The sequence below is a fragment of the Salmo salar genome, chromosome ssa07, assembly GCF_905237065.1.
Source record: "Salmo salar chromosome ssa07, Ssal_v3.1, whole genome shotgun sequence".
Lineage (NCBI taxonomy): Eukaryota > Metazoa > Chordata > Actinopteri > Salmoniformes > Salmonidae > Salmo > Salmo salar.
The window spans coordinates 65,978,532-66,000,826 of record NC_059448.1 but is presented as its reverse complement, the minus strand read 5'-3'; the positions used below and the strand labels follow the sequence as shown (position 1 = coordinate 66,000,826).

Sequence of the window (22,295 nt, the reverse complement as noted above, 5' to 3'; positions counted from 1 at the left end):
TAGGCTGGGTGGGCTTCAATGGGCTTCAGCAGCATCTATTCATGGTGTCTCTGATACATGCTGTCACAATGCTGTCTCCCTGTTTCCAACCCCAGAAGGCATCCAATTACAGAACAGAACATATTCTGTTTCCAATCTCTACTGTCTTTTTATTTAGTAAAATAATGTGTTTGTTTATAGTTTTAGCCGGCTATGCAAATTTTCTTTTTTTTAAATCTATTGCAGAGTGTTTGACATGGAAACCACCCCTGTCTTATATTTAAGCAATGAGGCACGAGGGGGTGTGGTATATGGCTAATACACCACAGCTAAGGGCTGTTCTTAGGCACGATGCATTGGGGAGTGCCTGGACAGACCTTAGCCGGGTATATTGGCCATATACCACAAATCACCGAGGTTCCTTATTGCTATTATAAACTGGTTACCAATGTAATTAGAGCAGACAAAATAAAATGTTTTGTCATACCCGTGGTATCCGATCTGATATACCACGGCCGTCAGCCAATCAGCATTCAGGGCTGGAACCCCACATATGAAATAAAAACTGTCTGGAGTTCTAGTCTGATCAGTCATTCCAATCACTCTCCTTTCATGTTGATGTCTCTCAACTACACCCATCCCATTACCTGGCTGTTACCTCAGCCAGCCAGCCTCAGCCAGGTGTGAGGTCACAGTGCGGTCCCTCCCTAGTCCCTGCCTGAGGGAGAGAGATGGGGAGGAAGATGGAGAGATTAAGGGAAAAGAGTGGGGGGGAAGTAGAGTACTATCTCTGCTCAAGAGTACTGCACTATATAGGGACTAGGGCTCTGGTCTAAAGTACTGCACTATATAGGGACTAGGGCTCTGGTCTAAAGTACTGCACTATATAGGGACTAGGGCTCTGGTCTAAAGTAGTGCACTATATAGGGACTAGGGTGCCATTTGGGACGCAGGTATAGTAGTGGTCTCAGAGGGAAGTGGGAGAGGGATTGAAGAGAGAGAGGGGGATCGGATCTCTCTGTCATCCCTCTTTCCAGGAGAGGAGGATGCTGTTATTCTGAGAGGTAGAAAGAAAGAGGCAGGGAGACTAAACGAGAGACGGAAAGAGAGAGAGAGAGGGAGGGAGGGATGGAGTGCAAAATAGGGAGGGAGAGGGAACAAGAGTGTAGGAGAATGAGGGAGGGTGAGAGATGGTGAGAGAGACAGTGAGAGAGGTGTACAGTACAAAGAGGCACTAGGTAGGTAGTCCCATGGGACTGGATTCACTGCCTGGGAGGGAGGGACGCAGGCTGGAGAGAGAGGGAGGCAGACTGGAGGAGAGAGAGAGGGTGGGAGGGAGGCCGGCAGGCAGGCTGGAGGGGAGAGAGCCAGAGAGGGAGGGGGAATAGGGAGAGAGGGAAGCAGGCTGGAGGAGAGAGGGTGGGAGGGAGGCAGGCAGGCTGGAGGGGAGAGAGCCAGAGAGGGAGGGGGAATAGGGAGAGAGGGAAGCAGGCTGAGAGAGATGGTGGGAGGGAGGGAGGCAGGCTGGAGGGGAGAGAGCCAGAGAGGGAGGGGGAATAGGGAGAGAGGGAAGCAGGCCAGCTCCGACCTTGAAAAGCCAAGTGGTGTGAAACACGTCTTTCTGGTTTAACGGGCTCAGTATACCACAAGGTCTGGTACCAGCACAGCTGATCAAGAGACTGGCCTCTCTCTCACCCTGTGTCTCGCTCACTCACTCTCACTCTGTCTCACCTTATGTTCCACTTGTTTTGCTCCATCTCTCCCTCCTGTCTTTTCCCTTCTCTTTATCCCTGGCGCTTCCTATCTCTTCCTCCCTCTTTCTTTCTCTTCTTTCCTCTCTCTCTCCCTCTGTTTTCCTTTCCTCTTTTCTCCTGAATCCCATGTGAGTGTAGCTTTTTAGAGCAGATTGTTGATATGTCTCTCTGTATGTAGTCTCAGTTGAATGAACTGCTGTTTGTGTGTTAAGACAGGATGCTGTTGTTGCCAGTATTTATGGGTCTTTCTGGTTTGTTTGTGTTAAATGATGCTTGTGTTCAGTCAGTGACAATAGATCTGGCTCCAGGTCAGTAATAAATCCCAGCTATAGGCCCCTGGAGCGTAAGATTTGATCAACTTTACACTGTGACAGCAGACACGCCTATAGACCAGCCTAACTTTCGTGTTGTGTTCACCCTGTTGTGGCACACGCTTCTTTTATCTGCTGTTGGAGAACACAGACCACAACAACATCAAGCAGCTTCCTTGTTAGGACTAAACAGACAGGCAGAGTCAGGTCACAGTGACTGGGACCTATTGTTGTTATACGGTGAAGGGTGGTAGTAGTAGTAGGTCTGGGCTAGGGGTAACAAGGCTAGGCTATATGTTATGTAATAACTCATAACAAGGCTAGGCTATATGTTATATAATAACTGGTCTAGGCTAGGGGTATCTAGTAACAAGTCTAGGCTAGGCATTATGTTATAAGTAGTAAATAACTTGTAACAGGGCTAGGCTATATGTTATGTAATAACTCATAGCAAGACTAGCCTATATGTTAAGTAATAACTGATCTAGGCTAGGCTACCCACCACTGCGACCTGTACGCTCTCGTTGGCTGGCTAATAACTAGTAACAGGGCTAGGCTACATGTTATGTAATAACTAGTAACAGGGCTAGGCTACATGTTATGTAATAACTAGTAACAGGGCTAGGCTACATGTTATGTAATAACTAGTAACAGGTCTAAGCTTGGCTACATGTTATGTAATAACTGGTCTAGGCTAGGGGTATCTAGTAACAAGTCTAGGCTAGGCATTATGTTATAAGTAGTAAATAACTTGTAACAGGGCTAGGCTATATGTTATGTAATAACTAGTAACATTTTTTTTATTTATTTTATTTTTTAGATGTTAGTCATTTAGCAGACGCTGAGCGAGCTTATAGAGTAGTGAATGCAAGCTTTATACATTTCATACATTTTTTTTTCTTCCCCGTAACAGGGCCAGGCTACATGTTATGTAATAACTAGTAACAGGGCTAGGCTACATGTTATGTAATAACTAGTAACAGGGCTAGGCTACATGTTATGTAATAACTAGTAACAGGGCCAGGCTACATGTTATGTAATGGCTAGTAACAGGGCTAGGCTACATGTTATGTAATAACTAGTAACATTTTTTTTATTTATTTTATTTTTTAGATGTTAGTTATTTAGCAGACGCTCTTATCCAGAGCGACTTACAGTAGTGAATGCATACATTTCATACATATTTTTTTTTTCTTCCCCGTAACAGGGCCAGGCTACATGTTATGTAATAACTAGTAACAGGGCCAGGCTACATGTTATGTAATAACTAGTAACAGGGCCAGGCTACATGTTATGTAATAACTAGTAACAGGGCCAGGCTACATGTTATGTAATAACTAGTAACAGGGCTAGGCTACATGTTATGTAATAACTAGTAACAGGGCTAGGCTACATGTTATGTAATAACTAGTAACAGGGCTAGGCTACATGTTATGTAATAGCTAGTAACAGGGCTAGGCTACATGTTATGTAATAGCTAGTAACAGGGCTAGGCTACATGTTATGTAATAGCTAGTAACAGGGCTAGGCTACATGTTATGTAATAGCTAGTAACAGGGCTAGGCTACATGTTATGTAATAGCTAGTAACAGGGCTAGGCTACATGTTATGTAATAGCTCGTAACAGGGCTAGGCTACATGTTATGTAATAACTAGTAACAGGTATAATGTTATTTAATCTAGTACTGGCTAGATGTTAGTAATAGCTAGTAACAGGGCTAGGCTACATGTTATGTAATAACTGTAACAGGGCTAGTGAATGCTACATGTTATGTACATAACTCGTAACAGGGCCAGGCTACATGTTATGTAATAACTAGTAATAGGGCTAGGCTATATGTTATGTAATAACTAGTAACAGGGCTAGGCTACATGTTATGTAATAACTAGTAACAGGGCTAGGCTACATGTTATGTAATAACTAGTAACAGGGCTAGGCTACATGTTATGTAATAGCTCGTAACAGGGCTAGGCTACATGTTATGTAATAACTAGTAACAGGGCTAGGCTACATGTTATGTAATAACTAGTAACAGGGGCTAGGCTACATGTTATGTAATAACTAGTAACAGGGCTAGGCTACATGTTATGTAATAACTAGTAACAGGGCTAGGCTACATGTTATGTAATAACTAGTAACAGGGCTAGGCTACATGTTACGTAATAGCTCGTAACAGGGCTAGGCTACATGTTACGTAATAACCCGTAACAGGGCTAGGCTACATGTTACGTAATAACCCGTAACAGGGCTAGGCTACATGTTACGTAATAACTAGTAACAGGGCTAGGCTACATGTTATGTAATAACTAGTAACAGGGCTAGGCTACATGTTATGTAATAACTAGTAACAGGGCTAGGCTACATGTTATGTAATAACTAGTAACAGGGCTAGGCTACATGTTATGTAATAACTAGTAACAGGGCTAGGCTACATGTTATGTAATAACTAGTAACAGGGCTAGGCTACATGTTATGTAATAACTAGTAACAGGGCTAGGCTACATGTTATGTAATAACTAGTAACAGGGCTAGGCTACATGTTACGTAATAACTAGTAACAGGGCTAGGCTACATGTTACGTAATAACTAGTAACAGGGCTAGGCTACATGTTACGTAATAGCTCGTAACAGGGCTAGGCTACATGTTACGTAATAGCTCGTAACAGGGCTAGGCTACATGTTATGTAATAACTAGTAACAGGGCTAGGCTACATGTTATGTAATAACTAGTAACAGGGCTAGGCTACATGTTATGTAATAACTAGTAACAGGGCTAGGCTACATGTTATGTAATATCTAGTAACAGGGCTAGGCTACATGTTATGTAATAACTAGTAACAGGGCTAGGCTACATGTTACGTAATAACTAGTAACAGGGCTAGGCTACATGTTATGTAATAACTAGTAACAGGGCTAGGCTACATGTTATGTAATAACTAGTAACAGGGCTAGGCTACATGTTATGTAATAACTAGTAACAGGGCCAGGCTATACAGTCGTGGGCAAAAGTTTTGAGAATGACACAAATATTAATTTCCACAAAGTCTGCTGCTTCAGTGTCTTTAGATATTTTTGTCAGATGTTACTATGGAATACTGAAGTATAATTACAAGCATTTCATACGTGTCAAAGGCTTTTATTGACAATTACATGAAGTTGATGCAAAGAGTCAATATTTAGTGTTGACCCTTCTTTTCAAGACATCTGCAATCCACCCTGGCATGCTGTCAATTAACTTCTGGGCCACATCCTGACTGATGGCAGCCCGTTCTTGCATAATCAATGCTTGGAGTTTGTCAGAATTTGTGGGTTTTTGTTTGTCCACCCGCCTCTTGAGGATTGACCACAAGTTCTCAATGGGTTTAAGGTCTGGGGAGTTTCCTGGCCATGGACCCAAAATATCGATGTTTTGTGCCCCGAGCCACTTAGTTATCACTTTTGCCTTATGGAAAGGTGCTCCATCATGCTGGAAAAGTCATTGTTCGTCACCAAACTGTTCCTGGATGGTTGGGAGAAGTTGCTCTCGGAGGATGTGTTGGTACCATTCTTTATTCATGGCTGTGTTCTTAGGCAAAATTGTGAGTGAGCCCACTCCCTTGGCTGAGAAGCAACCCCACACATGAATGGTCTCAGGATGCTTTACTGTTGGCATGACACAGGACTGATGGTAGCGCTCACCTTGTCTTCTCCGGACAAACTTTTTTCCGGATGCTCCAAACAATCGGAAAGGGGATTCATCAGAGAAAATGACTTTACCCCAGTCCTCAGCAGTCCAATCCCTGTACCTTTTGCAGAATATCAGTCTGTCCCTGATGTTTTTCCTGGAGAGAAGTGGCTTCTTTGCTGCCCTTCTTGACACCAGGCCATCCTCCAAAAGTCTTCGCCTCACTGTGCGTGCAGATGCACTCACACCTGCCTGCTGCCATTCCTGAGCAAGCTCTGTACTGGTGGTGCCCTGATCCCGCAGCTGAATCAACTTTTGGAGACGGTCCTGGCTTTTGCTGGACTTTCTTGGGCGCCCTGAAGCCTTCTTCACAACAATTGAACCGCTCTCCTTGAAGTTCTTGATGATCCCATAAATGGTTGATTTAGGTGCAATCTTACTGGCAGCAATATCCTTGCCTGTGAAGCCCTTTTTGTGCAAAGCAATGATGACGACATGTGTTTCCTTGCAGGTAACCATGGTAGACAGAGGAAGAGCAATGATTCCAAGCACCACCCTACTTTTGAAGCTTCCAGTCTGTTATTCGAACTCAATCAGCATGACAGAGTGATCTCCAGCCTTGTCCTCGTCAACACTCATACCTGTGTTAACAAGAGAATCACTGACATGATGTCAGCTGGTCCTTTTGTGGCAGGGCTGAAATGCAGTGGAAATGATTTGGGGGGATTCAGTTCATTTGCATGGCAAAGAGGGACTTTGCAATTCATCTGATCACTCTTCATAACATTCTGGAGTATATACAAATTGCCATCATACAAACTGAGGCAGCAGACTTTGTGAAAATGTATATTTGCGTCCTTCTCAACTTTTGGCCGCGACTATGTTATGCAATAACTAGTATCAGGGCTAGCCTATGTGTTATGTAATAACTAGCAACAGGTCTAGGCTAGGCTAAATGTTATGTGATAACTAGCAACAGGTATAGGCTAGGCTAAATGTTATGTAATAACTAGGCCAGGCTAAGTGTTATGTAATAACTAGCAACAGGTCTAGTCTAGGCTAAATATTATGTAATAACTAGGCTAGGCTAAATGTTATGTAATAACTAGCAACAGGTCTAGGCTAGGCTAAATGTTATGTAATAACTAGCAACAGGTCTAGGCTAAATATTATGTAATAACTAGCAACAGGTCTAGGCTAGGCTAAATGTTATGTAATAACTAGCAACAGGTCTAGGCTAAATATTATGTAATAACTAGGCTAGGCTAAATGTTATGTAATAACTAGCAACAGGTCTAAGCTAGGCTAAATGTTATGTAATAACTAGCAACAGGTCTAGGCTAGGCTCAATGTTATGTAATAACTAGCAACAGGTCTAGGCTAGGCTAAATGTTATGTAATAACTAGCAACAGGTCTAGGCTAAATGTTTTGTAATAACTAGCAACAGGTCTAGGCTAGGCTATATGTTATGTAATAACTAGCAACAGGTCTAGGCTAAATGTTTTGTAATAACTAGCAACAGGTCTATGCTAGGCTATATGTTATGTAATTACTAGGCTAGGCTAAATGTTATGTAATAACTAGCAACAGGTCTAGGCTAGGCTAAATATTATGTAATAACTAGCAACAGGGCTGATGAAACCCTCTGTAATGGCTGACCATGCAGTGCAGTGACGTACCTCGTAATAGATGTCTCTTACTAAGAGAGGCATATCATATCCTGACCTGGCCATCTGGAGTTATGGAGCTATCTGCTAATCAGAGCGAGAGAGAGGGGCAGAGGAAGAGTGAATGATAGGAGGGAGAGTTGGTGAGACAGAGACACAGGTCTAAGAGGATAAAGGGTTTGTTGTGGATTTGTGCTGTGTCCACGCATGCTGACGAGGGATCTGGGCGTTGGCTACTAGGCCTAATACCCTGGCTGGCTTTGGGCTGCTGGGGCTGTGAGTCATGTAGAGAGAGGGGGGGAGAGGGAGTGGTGGAGGAACGAGGGGAAACAGTAGTGAAGGAAGAGGGGAGGAGTAGTTTGTTTGGCTGCTCTGCTCTGGGGGTCTCAGTTCAGACTCGGCTGCTGGCTGCTTTAGAGGTCTCAGTTCAGTCAGACTAGGCTGGCTGCTCTGCTCTAGGGGTCTCAGTTCAGTCTGACTAGGCTGGCTGCTCTGCTCTAGGGGTCTCAGTTCAGTCTGACTAGGCTGGCTGCTCTGCTCTGGGGGTATCAGGGTATTGGGAGAGTTAACCTCTCTGGGCCAGTTGGACGTTAGCGTCCAACCCTAGTCAACAGCCAGTGGAATCGCGTGGCGCGAAATACAAATACCTCAAAAATGCTATAACTTCAATTTCTCAAACATATGACTATTTTACACCATTTGAAAGATAAGACTCTCGTTAATCCAACCACGTTGTCCGATTTCAAAAAGGCTTTACAGCGAAAGCAAAACATTAGATTATGACAGGAGAGTACCCTGCCAAAAATAATCACACAGCCATTTTCAAAGCATGCATATATGTCACAAAAACCAAAACCACAGCTAAATGCAGCACTAACCTTTGATCTTCATCAGATGACACTCCTAGGACATTATGTTATACAATACATGCATGTTTTGTTCAATCAAGTTCATATTTATATCAAAAACCAGCTTTTTACTTTAGCATGTGATGTTCAGAACTAGCATACCCACCGAAAACTTCCGGTGAATTTACTAAATTACTCATCATAAACGTTCACAAAATACATAACAATTAGTTTAAGAATTATAGATACAGAACTCCTTTATGCAAACACTATGTCACATTTTAAAATAGCTTTTCGGCGAAAGCACATTTTGCAATATTCTGAGTACATAGCTCGGCCATCACAGGCTAGCTAATTTGACACCCACCAAGTTTGGGGCTACCTAAACTCAGAATTACTATTAGAAAAATTGGATTACCTTTGCTGTTCTTCGTCAGAATGTACTCCCAGGACTTCTACTTCAACAACAAATGTAGTTTTTGTTCCAAATAATCCATAGTTATATCCAAATACCTCCGTTTTGTGTGTGCGTTCAGGTCACTATCCAAAGGGTAACGCGCGAGCGCATTTCGTGACAAAAAATTTCAAAATATTCCATTACCGTACTTAGAAGCATGTCAAACGCTGTTTAAAATCAATTTTTATGCTATTTTTCTCGTAAAATAGTGATAATATTCCAACCGGACAACGTTGTATTCATTCAAAGGCTGAAAGAAAAAAATGGAGAAGTCTCATGAACGCGCATCTCCAGTCTCACTGTACTTTGCCCAGAGACAGGAGACGCGTCATTCCGCTTTCTGAGGGCTTTAGAGAGCCAACGGAAGCCTTAGAAAGTGTCACGTAACAGCACAGATGCTGTAATTTTGAGAGAGATGCAACAGAAGGACAACAAATTGTCAGACAGGGCACTTCCTGCATGGAATCTTCTCAGGTTTTGGCCTGCCATATGAGTTCTGTTATACTCACAGACACCATTCAAACAGTTTTAGAAACGTTAGTGTTTTCTATCCAAATCTACTCATGATATGCATATTCTAGTTTCTGGGCAAGAGTAGTAACCAGTTTAAATCGGGTACGTTTTTTTTATCCGGCCGTGAAAATACTGCCCCCAAGCCCCAACAGGTTAAGGGAGCTGTTGGTTTGGATGTATCTATATTTTCACTATTCAACATGGCCCTACTTCCTGTAGCTGTACAATATCAGACGGTTAACTCTGTTCTGCTCTGGGGCCTCAGGGTGGAGAGGAAAAGAAATGGTAGAGGGAGAGATGCAGAAGGAGTAGTGTGTTTTAGATGTATCTGAGTTTGGAGTAGACGATATCAGATGTTATGGTTGAGACTTGACTGGTTGCCCCGGGGGCCTCACAGGGGGAGAGCGGTACAGTAGTGTGTTTAGAGGACTGGCTGCCTGGGGGCCTCACATGGGGAGAGAGGTACAGTAGTGTGTTTAGAGGACTGGCTGCCTGGGGGCCTCACATGGGGAGAGAGGTACAGTAGTGTGTTTAGATGCCTGGGGGCCTCACATGGGGAGAGGGGTACAGTAGTGTGTTTAGATGCCTGGGGGCCTCACAGGGGGAGAGAGGTACAGTAGTGTGTTTAGATGCCTGGGGGGCCTCACATGGGGAGAGGGGTACAGTAGTGTGTTTAGATGCCTGGGGGCCTCACATGGGGAGAGAGGTACAGTAGTGTGTTTAGATGCCTGGGGGCCTCACATGGGGAGAGAGGTACAGTAGTGTGTTTAGATGACTGGCTGCTTGGGGGCCTCACATGGGGAGAGAGATAAAGTAGTGTGTTTAGATGCCTGGGGGCCTCACAGGGGGAGAGAGGTACAGTAGTGTGTTTAGATGCCTGGGGGCCTCACATGGGGAGAGGGGTACAGTAGTGTGTTGAGATGTGTCAGCAGTATTGACATATTCCTGGTATGAGTGTATCAGATGTTATGGGAATGTGGCTGGCTGGTTTGGCTGCTCAGCTCTGCTCTCTCTCGGTGAGGGAGAGAGGAAGTAGGTTGTTTTTGATGTATCCATGTATTCATGTATTAGACTGTACTTGGCTGGCTTCTCACGGTGTTGGCGGCTCCACGCTGCAGAAGGAGCACAACGTCTTGGTGGGTTTCCTTGTCTGTCTGCAGTCTGCGGCAGGCCAGAAATCCCAGAGGAAAGAGCCTTTATCGGCCATCCATTCCCTTTTTAACTAACACACACAGCCACCCGCAGGGGCGCAGTGGGCATCCAGATGCAATCTGTGTCTCTCTGTCTCTGTCTCTGCTTGCATCTCTCTCACCTGTGAGTGAGTCCATTAGCGTAAAACAGAGTGTGCCCAGAGCAAGCCGCCCAGGAGGAGAGAACAGACAGGAGGGATGGCTATACCTCAGAGGTGTGTGTCCTCATGGATAATGAAGATAATATCTGGTCTATATTAAGTGTTGTGATCATGGAAACACGTTTAGCCTGGAAACAACAAGGGAAGCACCCATGCTCAATGTACACACAGTTTGAACTATGCCATTCATTTGTTCGCCTTATTTAAGTATGATTAATCCTGTACAGTATTCAAGCCCTGCTCAGATACTTCTGTCCCGTACACTTCAATCCACTATTTTCAACTACACAATTGATTGAAATTATGTAACAATATTCATTGAATATTAAAGATGTATTTTTTCCCAGGTTGACTTCCTTTCAGTCTGAGGGAATACCAGTCTACTAGTCCTGGCCCAGTGACCTTGTGTCTGAACTTGTGTTCTCCCCAGTGATAGATGATGGTGTGTATTGTAGACAGGGAGCATGTGGGGCCTGTGAGAGGTCAATTCCCCAGACAGTCTGTTGTTATACAGAGTTGGGCTCTACGCTGGTCTCTCTCTCTCTCGCTGTCTCTCGCTGTCTGTCTCTCTGACAGATTCACTCGGCTGACACCCAAGGACACCCTACCTCTCCTCATCCTCTCTCCCTGTTGTCCTCTTACTTCCTGGCCACTACAGTGAACTCCCTCACCTTCCCCCTTGACTCACCCTTCGCTGGCCCCTCCATTGTGACTTGTTGCCATAAATGGAACAAAGTGGACTAGGATCCTGTTCACACACACACACACACACACACACACACACACACACACACACACACACACACACACAGCAGAAAGTAGAAAAAAGGCTACTTCAGTGCTGTACTCACACTGGTGGCTTGCTCCCTCAGGGCAGGAAAAACAGCACCAGACACCACTACACACACACACACCCTCTCGAAGACGTCCTCTGTGAAGTCTCCAAACATGATTAAAACGCTGCAGCCCTCTGAGGACCTCCACCGCTGGCTTCAATTTAGGATAACTGATCTTAACAGCCTGCAGTAAGGAAAGGAGGGATGGGGGGGTTGGTACAATTACCATATAACTGACGATTATGGATGAAGAAAATAAAATAACCGTCATAAAGGTTTAATGTTTATTTTGGCGGGGCAACCAACAGCTGACAGGATGGAGGGAACATGTCTCACATCTGCTCAACAGACTCCTGTCAGACAGGAATAGCCCACTTCCAGCTCCATGCATCACAACCTGAAGCTCAAGTGCAGCACGCATGATGTGTTTGGTATATGGCTGTCCCCTACTAAAAATAAAGATTTGTCGACCGAAAGTAGTCTGTTCTTTCGACCAATCGATTGGTTGAAATTGTTAAACGTGTATTTTTCCATATATAGACACACCCTATGTGTTTTTTTTAAATAAATCATTGAGCTTGTCTGACGCTTTAAGCTTACGGTTTGATGCCTCAAGAGGGCGCCAGAGATCTAGATAACCAGAAAGAAAAAAGCACTTAATTTGACCTAACTCCTCCCTCTCCTGCTGGCTTTCTCAGATTCTGCCATTACTCTCCTGACGTTACCAGTAATTGGATACGTGAGGAGTTGGCACCCTTCCTCATGTTGAATGCAAATCTATCTTATCATTTCTACCGATCTGCGTGTCCGTTCTGGTTCAGATGCACATTTTCGTAAAGTTTCATTTAATTTATAATAACGTCTTAATATCTCAATAATTGTCATGTGGTTAATCAACCTATCTAAATGAAAATGATACAAACCTAAAAGGTAAATTATATTGGCAACTATGTAAAAAATAGCCTACATGAAGCCAACAAATAAAAACATTGCAGTCTGCAGGTAGAAAATCTCCTATAAATCACATTGCCTACACATGGCCTGTCTGCAATGAACTTGAAACATTGTATAAACTATTAAGTTGGGTTGAGCACTAGTGAACTTGTTGTATAAAATATTCTGGGCCCTCAGTTTCCCCAGCAGTGAGCTCAGGACAGACACAGCTGTAGGCTATTTGCACATAAGAAGCAGTGCGTGACTTGGGCAGGAGCTTACCAGAGCTGAGTACCGGCACCTCACATCTTCTACTGCGGTTATTACTCTTATAGAATATTAACTCGCAGCTATTGTGGAGCTCAAGCACCTAAATATAAACAGTACCACTACCTTAAATGAGTACCGGAACCTATTTCAGTCCAAGTCCAGCACTGATAACAAGTAATCAGGTAGGCCTATTTTATGATATTTCCACTGGATCAGAGCATTACATTTTTCACTTTCACGCTGAGTGGTTATTGAAAGGGAGAGGGCTTGTAGTATTTTTCCGGTAGCCTATAGGCCTACTTGTATTTCTGTGTGTTCTTACTCAACATTGACGCTCTAAACAAAAGACAATGACTAAATTGACAACTTGTAAATGGAATGAAATTAGCCTCAACTTGTTTCTCACAAGTGTAGAATAGGTTGTGCACTCCGCAAAACAATGTGTCCACTCTGACAATGAGAACGGGAAGACTGGAATAGTAATATTGAATTGATTAAAATAATTACCATAACCAAAGCAGCAAAAATTGTAGATTAGAATGTATTATTTATTCTGACCCCTTTTTCTTGCCAAATTTGATATCCAATTGGTAGTTAGTCTTGTCTCAACGCTGTAACTGACGTATGGACTCGGGAGAGGTGAAGGTTGAGAGCCATGCGTCCTCCGAAACACGACCCTGCCAAGACGCACTGCTTTTTGACACGCAGCTCGCTTAACCCAGAAGCCGGCCTCACCAATGTGTCAGAGGAAACACCGTAAAACTAGCGACCGTGTCAGCGTGTGTGTGCCCGGCCTGCCACAAGGAATCGCTAGAGCCAGATGAGACGAGGACATCCCGGCCGGCCAAACCCTCCCCTAAACCGGACGACACTGGGCCAATTGTGCGTTGCCTCATGAGTATCCCGGTCTTGTCTGGCTGCGACGCAGCCCGGGATTGAACCCGGATCTGTAGTGACTTTACCACTGCACCACTCAGGAGGCAGTAGATAGAAATTATATGAATGAAGAGTAAATGTACTGCTGGTGATGCACTATATGTTATGGAGAAGTGATTTACACTAACAATCAAACGCTAACAATTCACACAATGAAGTTATGAAACAATGAATGTGCACAAATTGTTAGGCGAGAGGTGCATCAGACGTCTCTATTGGCCATGCAGCATTTACGGTGATATGGCCTCAGCACCAGTCAGACCAGTCATACTTCTTGCGCATCACGGAGCAGTGCAGAGCTGTTGTCAAGGAAGTGAGTTTGTGTTTATACAGGATGTACCGCCCCAACTACTGTCAATGTGGATCTCTACAGAGCCCTCCGCATTGTTACGTTTGGGAGGGGCATGGCGATGTGGTACAGTGCTTGATTTAGCCTCTGCGTGCCTCTGGAGGCTCCACAATTGCGTCACACCCTGCATATGGAGCCTCCAACCACATTTTCGGATCAAGCATAAATTGGCTTTTAGTCTAGGCCTCCTGCAATGGATTAGTTCACTGAAATGGGCGCATATATGTGTTTTATACACTGCTCAAAAAAATAAAGGGAACTCTTAAACAACACAATGTAACTCCAAGTCAATCACACTTCTGTGAAATCAAACTGTCCACTTAGGAAGCAACACTGATTGACAATAAATTTCACATGCTGTTGTGCAAATGGAATAGACAACAGGTGGAAATTATAGGCAATTAGCAAGACACCCCCAATAAAGGAGTGGTTCTGCAGGTGGTGACCACAGACCACTTCTCAGTTCCTATGCTTCCTGGCTGATGTTTTGGCCACTTTTGGATGCTGGCGGTGCTTTCACTCTAGTGGTAGCATGAGACGGAGTCTACAACCCACACAAGTGGCTCAGGTAGTGCAGCTCATCCAGGATGGCACATCAATGCGAGCTGTGGCAAGAAGGTTTGCTGTGTCTGTCAGCGTAGTGTCCAGAGCATGGAGGCGCTACCAGGAGACAGGCCAGTACATCAGGAGACGTGGAGGAGGCCGTAGGAGGGCAACAACCCAGCAGCAGGACCGCTACCTCCGCCTTTGTGCAAGGAGGAGCAGGAGGAGCACTGCCAGAGCCCTGCAAAATGACCTCCTGCAGGCCACAAATGTGTATGTGTCTGCTCAAACGGTCAGAAACAGACTCCATGAGGGTGGTATGAGGGCCCGACGTCCACGGGTGGGGGTTGTGCTTACAGCCCAACACCGTGCAGGACGTTTGGCATTTGCCAGAGAACACCAAGATTGGCAAATTCGCCACTGGCGCCCTGCGCTCTTCACAGATGAAAGCAGGTTCACACTGAGCAAGTGACAGAGTCTGGAGACGCCGTGGAGAACGTTCTGCTGCCTGCAACATCCTCCAGCATGACCGGTTTGGCGGTGGGTGGCATTGGCATGGTGTGGGGTGGCATTTCTTTGGGGGGCCGCACAGCCCTCCATGTGCTCACCAGAGGTAGCCTGACTGCCATTAGGTACCGAGATGAGATCCTCAGACCCCTTGTGAGACCATATGCTGGTGCGGTTGGCCCTGGGTTCCTCCTAATGCAAGACAATGCTAGACCTCATGTGGCTGGAGTGTGTCAGCAGTTCCTGCAAGAGGAAGGCATTAATGCTATGGACTGGCCCGCCCGTTCCCCAGACCTGAATCCCATTGAGCACATCTGGGACATCATGTCTCGCTCCATCCACCAACGCCACGTTGCACCACAGACTGTCCAGGAGTTGGCGGATGCTTTAGTCCAGGTCTGGGAGGAGATCCCTCAGGAGACCATCCGCCACCTCATCAGGAGCATGCCCAGGCGTTGTAGGGAGGTCATACAGGCACGTGGAGGCCACACACACTACTGAGCCTCATTTTGACTTGTTTTAAGGACATTACATCAAAGTTGGATCAGCCTGTAGTGTGGTTTTCCACTTTAATTTTGAGTGTGACTCCAAATCCAGACGTCCATGGGTTGATAAATTGGATTTCCATTGATTATTTTTGTGTGATTTTGTTGTCAGCACATTCAACTATGTAAAGAAAACAGTATTTAATAAGATTATTTCTTTCATTCAGATCTAGGATGTGTTGGTTAAGTGTTCCCTTTATTTTTTTGAGCAGTATATATAAAACAATCTTGGTCGGCCAACAGCCTAACGACCAAACAATTGACCAGTCCACTAATTGGGGTCAGCCCTAGTTTGGTAATATGATTGACTGTTGTAATATGTCCCTTTACACAACACTGCTGCTGACCATGTGAAGACCCAGAGACCTCTAGTAGAGGGTCATGTTTAGAAACAGATCATCTATTAACTACCTGAATCAGATGTTCCTCTGACACTATCTAACGTTCAGACAGATGGACTGCTCCAGGAGAAACTGGCCTTATGATGAACTCTCTTTTTAGCCTGAGGATATTCTGTGGTGATAAGAATGGCTGGGCTGTAATAGCTGTATTAGACAGGGTTGTAAGTGAATCAGGAGGATGTCTGGGACATTGAGACTTTGCAGTGATCTGCTCCTTATGTGAAGTCTTATTACCGTGTTAGAGAGGGAGGACTGCGACCCTTGGGCCTACGGTCCAGAGACTGACAGGAGGGGAGTTTGTGGTTCTCTGTGGCTCTGAAGCTGCTATAAAACCTATTTTCTTTCCTTTCGGATAACCAAAAAGGAGGTTTACCTACATCTTTCAGCAGATGTACTCAGATCTGTGGGAACAAAGTGAGACAGTGAAGGAGACCGGGATGTACTTCTAGCTATTCAACAGGGCCTTTTACTACTGGGTGACAGCTGTACTGTATAAAACAGGTTAGCTAGCACTACTAGCTCTGTCTCTGTCTCTCAGAACAGGAATAGCTACAGCTGAACTGTATAAAACAGGTTAGCTAGCACTACCAGCTCTGTCTCTGTCTCTCAGAACAGGAATAGCTACAGCTGTACTGTATAAAACAGGTTAGCTAGCACTACCAGCTCTGTCTCTCAGAACAGGAATAGATACAGCTGTACTGTATAAAACAGGTTAGCTAGCACTACTAGCTCTGTCTCTGTCTCTCAGAACAGGAATAGCTACAGCTGTACTGTATAAAACAGGTTAGCTAGCACTACCAGCTCTGTCTCTGTCTCTCAGAACAGGAATAGCTACAGCTGTACTGTATAAAACAGGTTAGCTAGCACTACCAGCTCTGTCTCTCTCTCAGAACAGGAATAGCTACAGCTGTACTGTATAAAACAGGTTAGCTAGCACTACCAGCTCTGTCTCTGTCTCTGTCTCTCTGAACAGGAATAGCTACAGCTGTACTGTATAAAACAGGTTAGCTAGCACTACCAGCTCTGTCTCAGAACAGGAATAGCTACAGCTGTACTGTATAAAACAGGTTAGCTAGCACTACCAGCTCTGTCTCTCAGAACAGGAATAGATACAGCTGTACTGTATAAAACAGGTTAGCTAGCACTACCAGCTCTGTCTCTGTCTCTCAGAACAGGAATAGATACAGCTGTACTGTATAAAACAGGTTAGCTAGCACTACCAGCTCTGTCTCTGTCTCTCAGAACAGGAATAGCTACAGCTGTACTGTATAAAACAGGTTAGCTAGCACTACCAGCTCTGTCTCTGTCTCTCAGAACAGGAATAGCTACAGCTGTACTGTATAAAACAGGTTAGCTAGCACTACCAGCTCTGTCTCTGTCTCTCAGAACAGGAATAGCTACAGCTGTACTGTATAAAACAGGTTAGCTAGCACTACCAGCTCTGTCTCTCAGAACAGGAATAGATACAGCTGTACTGTATAAAACAGGTTAGCTAGCACTACCAGCTCTGTCTCTGTCTCTCAGAACAGGAATAGCTACAGCTGTACTGTATAAAACAGGTTAGCTAGCACTACCAGCTCTGTCTCTGTCTCTCAGAACAGGAATAGCTACAGCTGTACTGTATAAAACAGGTTAGCTAGCACTACCAGCTCTGTCTCTGTCTCTCAGAACAGGAATAGCTACAGCTGTACTGTATAAAACAGGTTAGCTAGCACTACCAGCTCTGTCTCTCAGAACAGGAATAGATACAGCTGTACTGTATAAAACAGGTTAGCTAGCACTACCAGCTCTGTCTCTGTCTCTCAGAACAGGAATAGATACAGCTGTACTGTATAAAACAGGTTAGCTAGCACTACCAGCTCTGTCTCTGTCTCTCAGAACAGGAATAGATACAGCTGTACTGTATAAAACAGGTTAGCTAGCACTACCAGCTCTGTCTCTGTCTCTCAGAACAGGAATAGCTACAGCTGTACTGTATAAAACAGGTTAGCTAGCACTACCAGCTCTGTCTCTGTCTCTCAGAACAGGAATAGATACAGCTGTACTGTATAAAACAGGTTAGCTAGCACTACCAGCTCGGTCTCTGTCTCTCAGAACAGGAATAGATACAGCTGTACTGTATAAAACAGGTTAGCTAGCACTACCAGCTCTGTCTCAGTCTCTCAGAACAGGAATAGATACAGCTGTACTGTATAAAACAGGTTAGCTAGCACTACCAGCTCTGTCTCTGTCTCTCAGAACAGGAATAGATACAGCTGTACTGTATAAAACAGGTTCGCTAGCACTACTAGCTCTGTCTCTGTCTCTCAGAACAGGAATAGCTAGAGCTGTCGGATCTAGAAGCATAAGCATTTCGCTACACTCGCAATAACATCTGCTAACCATGTGTATGTGACCAATAACATTTGATTTGATTTTATCTGAATAGGATCTACTCTGACTTTATTGCATTAGCAGGTCGTGCTGTTGTGGAATCTCATTCTCCTGACTGTCGCCCTCTGTCCTGACAGTCAGCTCCTCACTGGGTCTATTGTGACTGTCTCTCTCTGTCCTGACAGTTAGCCCCTCACTGGGTCTATTGTGACTGTCTCTCTCTGTCCTGACAGTTAGCCCCTCACTGGGTCTATTGTGACTGTCTCTCTCTGTCCTGACAGTTAGCCCCTCACTGGGTCTATTGTGACTGTCTCTCTCTGTCCTGACAGTTAGCCCCTCACTGGGTCTATTGTGACTGTCTCTCTCTGTCCTGACAGTCAGCCCCTCACTGGGTCTATTGTGACTGTCTCTCTCTGTCCTGACAGTTAGCCCCTCACTGGGTCTATTGTGACTGTCTCTCTCTGTCCTGACAGTTAGCCCCTCACTGGGTCTATTGTGACTGTCTCTCTCTGTCCTGACAGTTAGCCCCTCGCTGGGTCTATTGTGACTGTCTCTCTCTGTCCTGACAGTCAGCCCCTCGCTGGGTCTATTGTGACTGTCTCTCTCTGTCCTGACAGTCAGCCCCTCACTGGGTCTATTGTGACTGTCTCTCTCTGTCCTGACAGTTAGCCCCTCACTGGGTCTATTGTGACTGTCTCTCTCTGTCCTGACAGTCAGCCCCTCACTGGGTCTATTGTGACTGTCTCTCTCTGTCCTGACAGTCAGCCCCTCACTGGGTCTACTCGTAATGGTGTAGAATCAGAATGAGGGGAAGGAGAGGCTGTTGAAGAGGATGAGAGCTGCAGTATTATGTGGCTCCAGTGGGGTGTGGGGGGGCAAGTCTGTAATCTCCCCCCCCCCCCCAGTACCAGAGCAGTGTCTGATCTCCCAGTATCATTACTGTACAGGATCAGCATTCACACTACTGATTCTGCTGTAACATCAGATGTCCTCATGAAGTAGTGCTCTGTACATGGCCCAGCCTTCACACCAACACACACTGCATCTCTCTGGTCAGGGGTAGTGGTTGGACATCAGTCCTCAGGGGAACGAGTACTGTTCATATTCAGTTCAACTGACTTGAATGTTTTTGTCTGGACCTCAACGCTCCAGTGGACTGGTCTTCTGACTGTTTTACTGACCGTTCTACTGTGCTCTACTATGTGTTCTAGGTAAAGAGAACGTACAGCCACGGGACGTACCGGGCAGGTGCCATGCGTCAGATCAGTCTGGTGGGGGCAGTGGACGAGGAGGTGGGGGATTACTTCCCAGAGTTCATCTCTATGCTGGAGGAGTCGCCCTTCCTAGAGGTGAGTAGCCCTGACACAGAATAATGATATAGATCCATCATTTATAGATAAAATCAATCTATAGGTAATAAGTTGGATTTAGTCATTTTCACTGGGTTACAAACAACTTTAGTTCAGGCCACATTGTTTAGGGAGAATTCAACTAATTTAATCTATAAACAAAGGAAGTTGCCCTCTAGTGGTTGAGAAGAGTAATTATGGTTTTTCAACAACAACAAAAAAGCATTGGTTTTGATGGATGTCTGAAAAATTGGGTTTCCTTTTTCCTGTTTGTTTTCTCACACACCTCTATCTATCATTCTATTCCTCCCTTATTGTAACTCTGGCGTACACTTCTCCCTCCAGCGGACGTTACCGTGGGGTACGTTCTCCAGTCTGAAGCTGAAGAGTCCAACAGAGAGTGATGACGGGCCCATCATGTGGGTACGACCTGGGGAACAGATGATCCCTGTTGCTGACATACCAAAGTCTCCCTACATAAGGAGAAGGTGAGGGCTTCCGGTGTTCACAGGTAGTAGGTCCTACTTTCACACAGAGATGCAGATGTGTGTTTTTACAGGATCCTACTTCAAAAGGAACTACTCAGGGTCTTAAGTGGGTACACACCCGTTATGTCCTATTATCCTCGTGGGGACCTAAAATGTATTTCCATTCAACATCCTATTTTCCCTAACCACTAATCCTAACCATAATTGTAACCCTAACTAATCCCTACATTTTTAAAATAGCCGTTTGACCTTTATTTAACCAGGTAGGCCAGTTGAGAACCAAGTTCTCATTTACAACTGCGACCTGGCCAAGATAAAGCAAAGCAGTGCGACACAAACAACATATAGTTACACATGGAATAAACAAACGTACAGTCAATAACACAATAGAGAAAAAGACTATATCCAGTGTGTGCAAATTAGGTAAGATAAGGGATGTAAGGCAATAAATAGACCATTGTGGTGAATTAATTACAATTTAGCATTAACACTGTAGTGATAGATGTGCAGGAGATGAATGTGCAAGTAGAAATACTGGGGTGCAAAGGAGCAAGATAAACGAAACAGTATGGAGATGAGGTAGTTGGATGGAAACCAACTCTGAAACCAGATTGCATAAGCGGAGAAGGTACGGTGGGATTCGAAATGGTCGGTGATCTGTTTGTTAACTTGGCTTTCGAAGACCTTAGAAAGGCAGGGTAGGATAGATATAGGTCTGTAGCAGTTTGGGTCTAGAGTGTCTCCCCCCTTTGAAGAGGGGGATGACCGTTGCAGCTTTCCAATCTTTGGGAATCTCAGACGATATGAAAGAGAGGTTGAACAGGCTAGTAATAGGGGTTTCAACAATTTCGTCTGATAATTTTAGAAAGAGATGGTTGATGTTGATATTGGCTTCGGCTTAAGTGTCTGTCACTTTTCCACACTACACATGTGCAGAATGTACTTCCCTCTGTCCAGCGATTGGCTATTTCTTTTCATCCTCCTCTCTCTTTCCTTCTTAATGTCCTGACTGTATTGTTGCTTTCCATAAACATGAGGTCTGCCTCCCAAATTATACCCTATTCCCTACATAGTGCACTACTTTTAACCAGGCCAGGGCCCTGTAGGGCACTATAGAGAATTGGGTGTCATTTGGGACGCAGAGGAAAGAAGTCTTGCTATTTTCTGCTCCTCTCAGCTTCTCAGGATGAGGCCATTAGCTCATCTCTGAACCGCTCAGCTTCTCAGGATGAGACCATTAGCTCATCTCTGAACCACTCAGCTTCTCGGGATGAGGCCATTAGCTCATCTCTGAACCGCTCAGCTTCTCAGGATGAGGCCCTTAGCTCATCTCTGAACCTCTCAGCTTCTCGGGATGAGGCCCTTAGCTCATCTCTGAACCTCTCAGCTTCTCAGGATGAGGCCATTAGCTCATCTCTGAACCGCTCAGCTTCTCGGGATGAGGCCCTTAGCTCATCTCTGAACCGCTCAGCTTCTCAGGATGAGGCCATTAGCTCATCTCTGCTTAGTTTATCATCATGATGTCATTGTAGGCTACTGCCGTGAGCAAATGGATTCTGCTTAGAAAGAGGGGAGGGAGACGAAAAGAGGGGAGGGAGACGAAAAGAGGGGAGGGAGACGAAAAGAGGGGAGGGAGACGAAAAGAGGGGAGGGAGACGAAAAGAGGGGAGGGAGACGAAAAGAGGGGAGGGAGACGAAAAGAGGGGAGGGAGACGAAAAGAGGGGAGGGAGAGTGGAGCCTAGATGAGATCATCGTCATGTTAACCCTTTCACACGTTCTACAGTGGTCCCTGAAGCGTACGATCACACCCCTTGTGATTAGAACGCTCGTTTAGAACGCTCGTTTAGAACGCTCATTTTCTAACTCTCGGCTGACGTAAACTACTATATAAATTAGCTAATAGCAATTACTATGTATAATTAATCACATCACGAGTGAGCTCACCATTGATCGAAATAATTAGGTAAAACACTTTCTAGAAATCGAAAGGAATCCGTCAATTAGTTTCAGCGCGCCACCATGCTTTTTTTCCTCACAGAAAGCGAAGATAATGAGAGAAGACAAGATGAGTTTGGTCTGTTTATAGTATGCATGTTGAAGGGGTGTGTCATCTACCGTTGTTCACATACCACCATTCATTTCCAGAAGTCCTCAAAAAATGAGTGAACTCTTACTCACCTCATTTTGTTATAACATCTTTGGTCAAACAGACGATTAC

The 22,295-nt window shown here is 44.9% G+C and overlaps 1 protein-coding gene across 1 annotated transcript in view; it reads left to right on the top strand.

Annotated features, from left to right (window-relative positions):
- LOC106597385 (lysine-specific demethylase RSBN1L-like) overlaps nt 1-22,295 on the top strand; it is a 90,393-nt gene that overhangs the window by 49,771 nt on the left and 18,327 nt on the right. Inside the window, 2 exon segments of the mRNA XM_045722468.1 lie at nt 19,451-19,588; nt 19,934-20,076. Of these exon segments, the coding sequence (XP_045578424.1) occupies nt 19,451-19,588; nt 19,934-20,076 (281 nt within the window).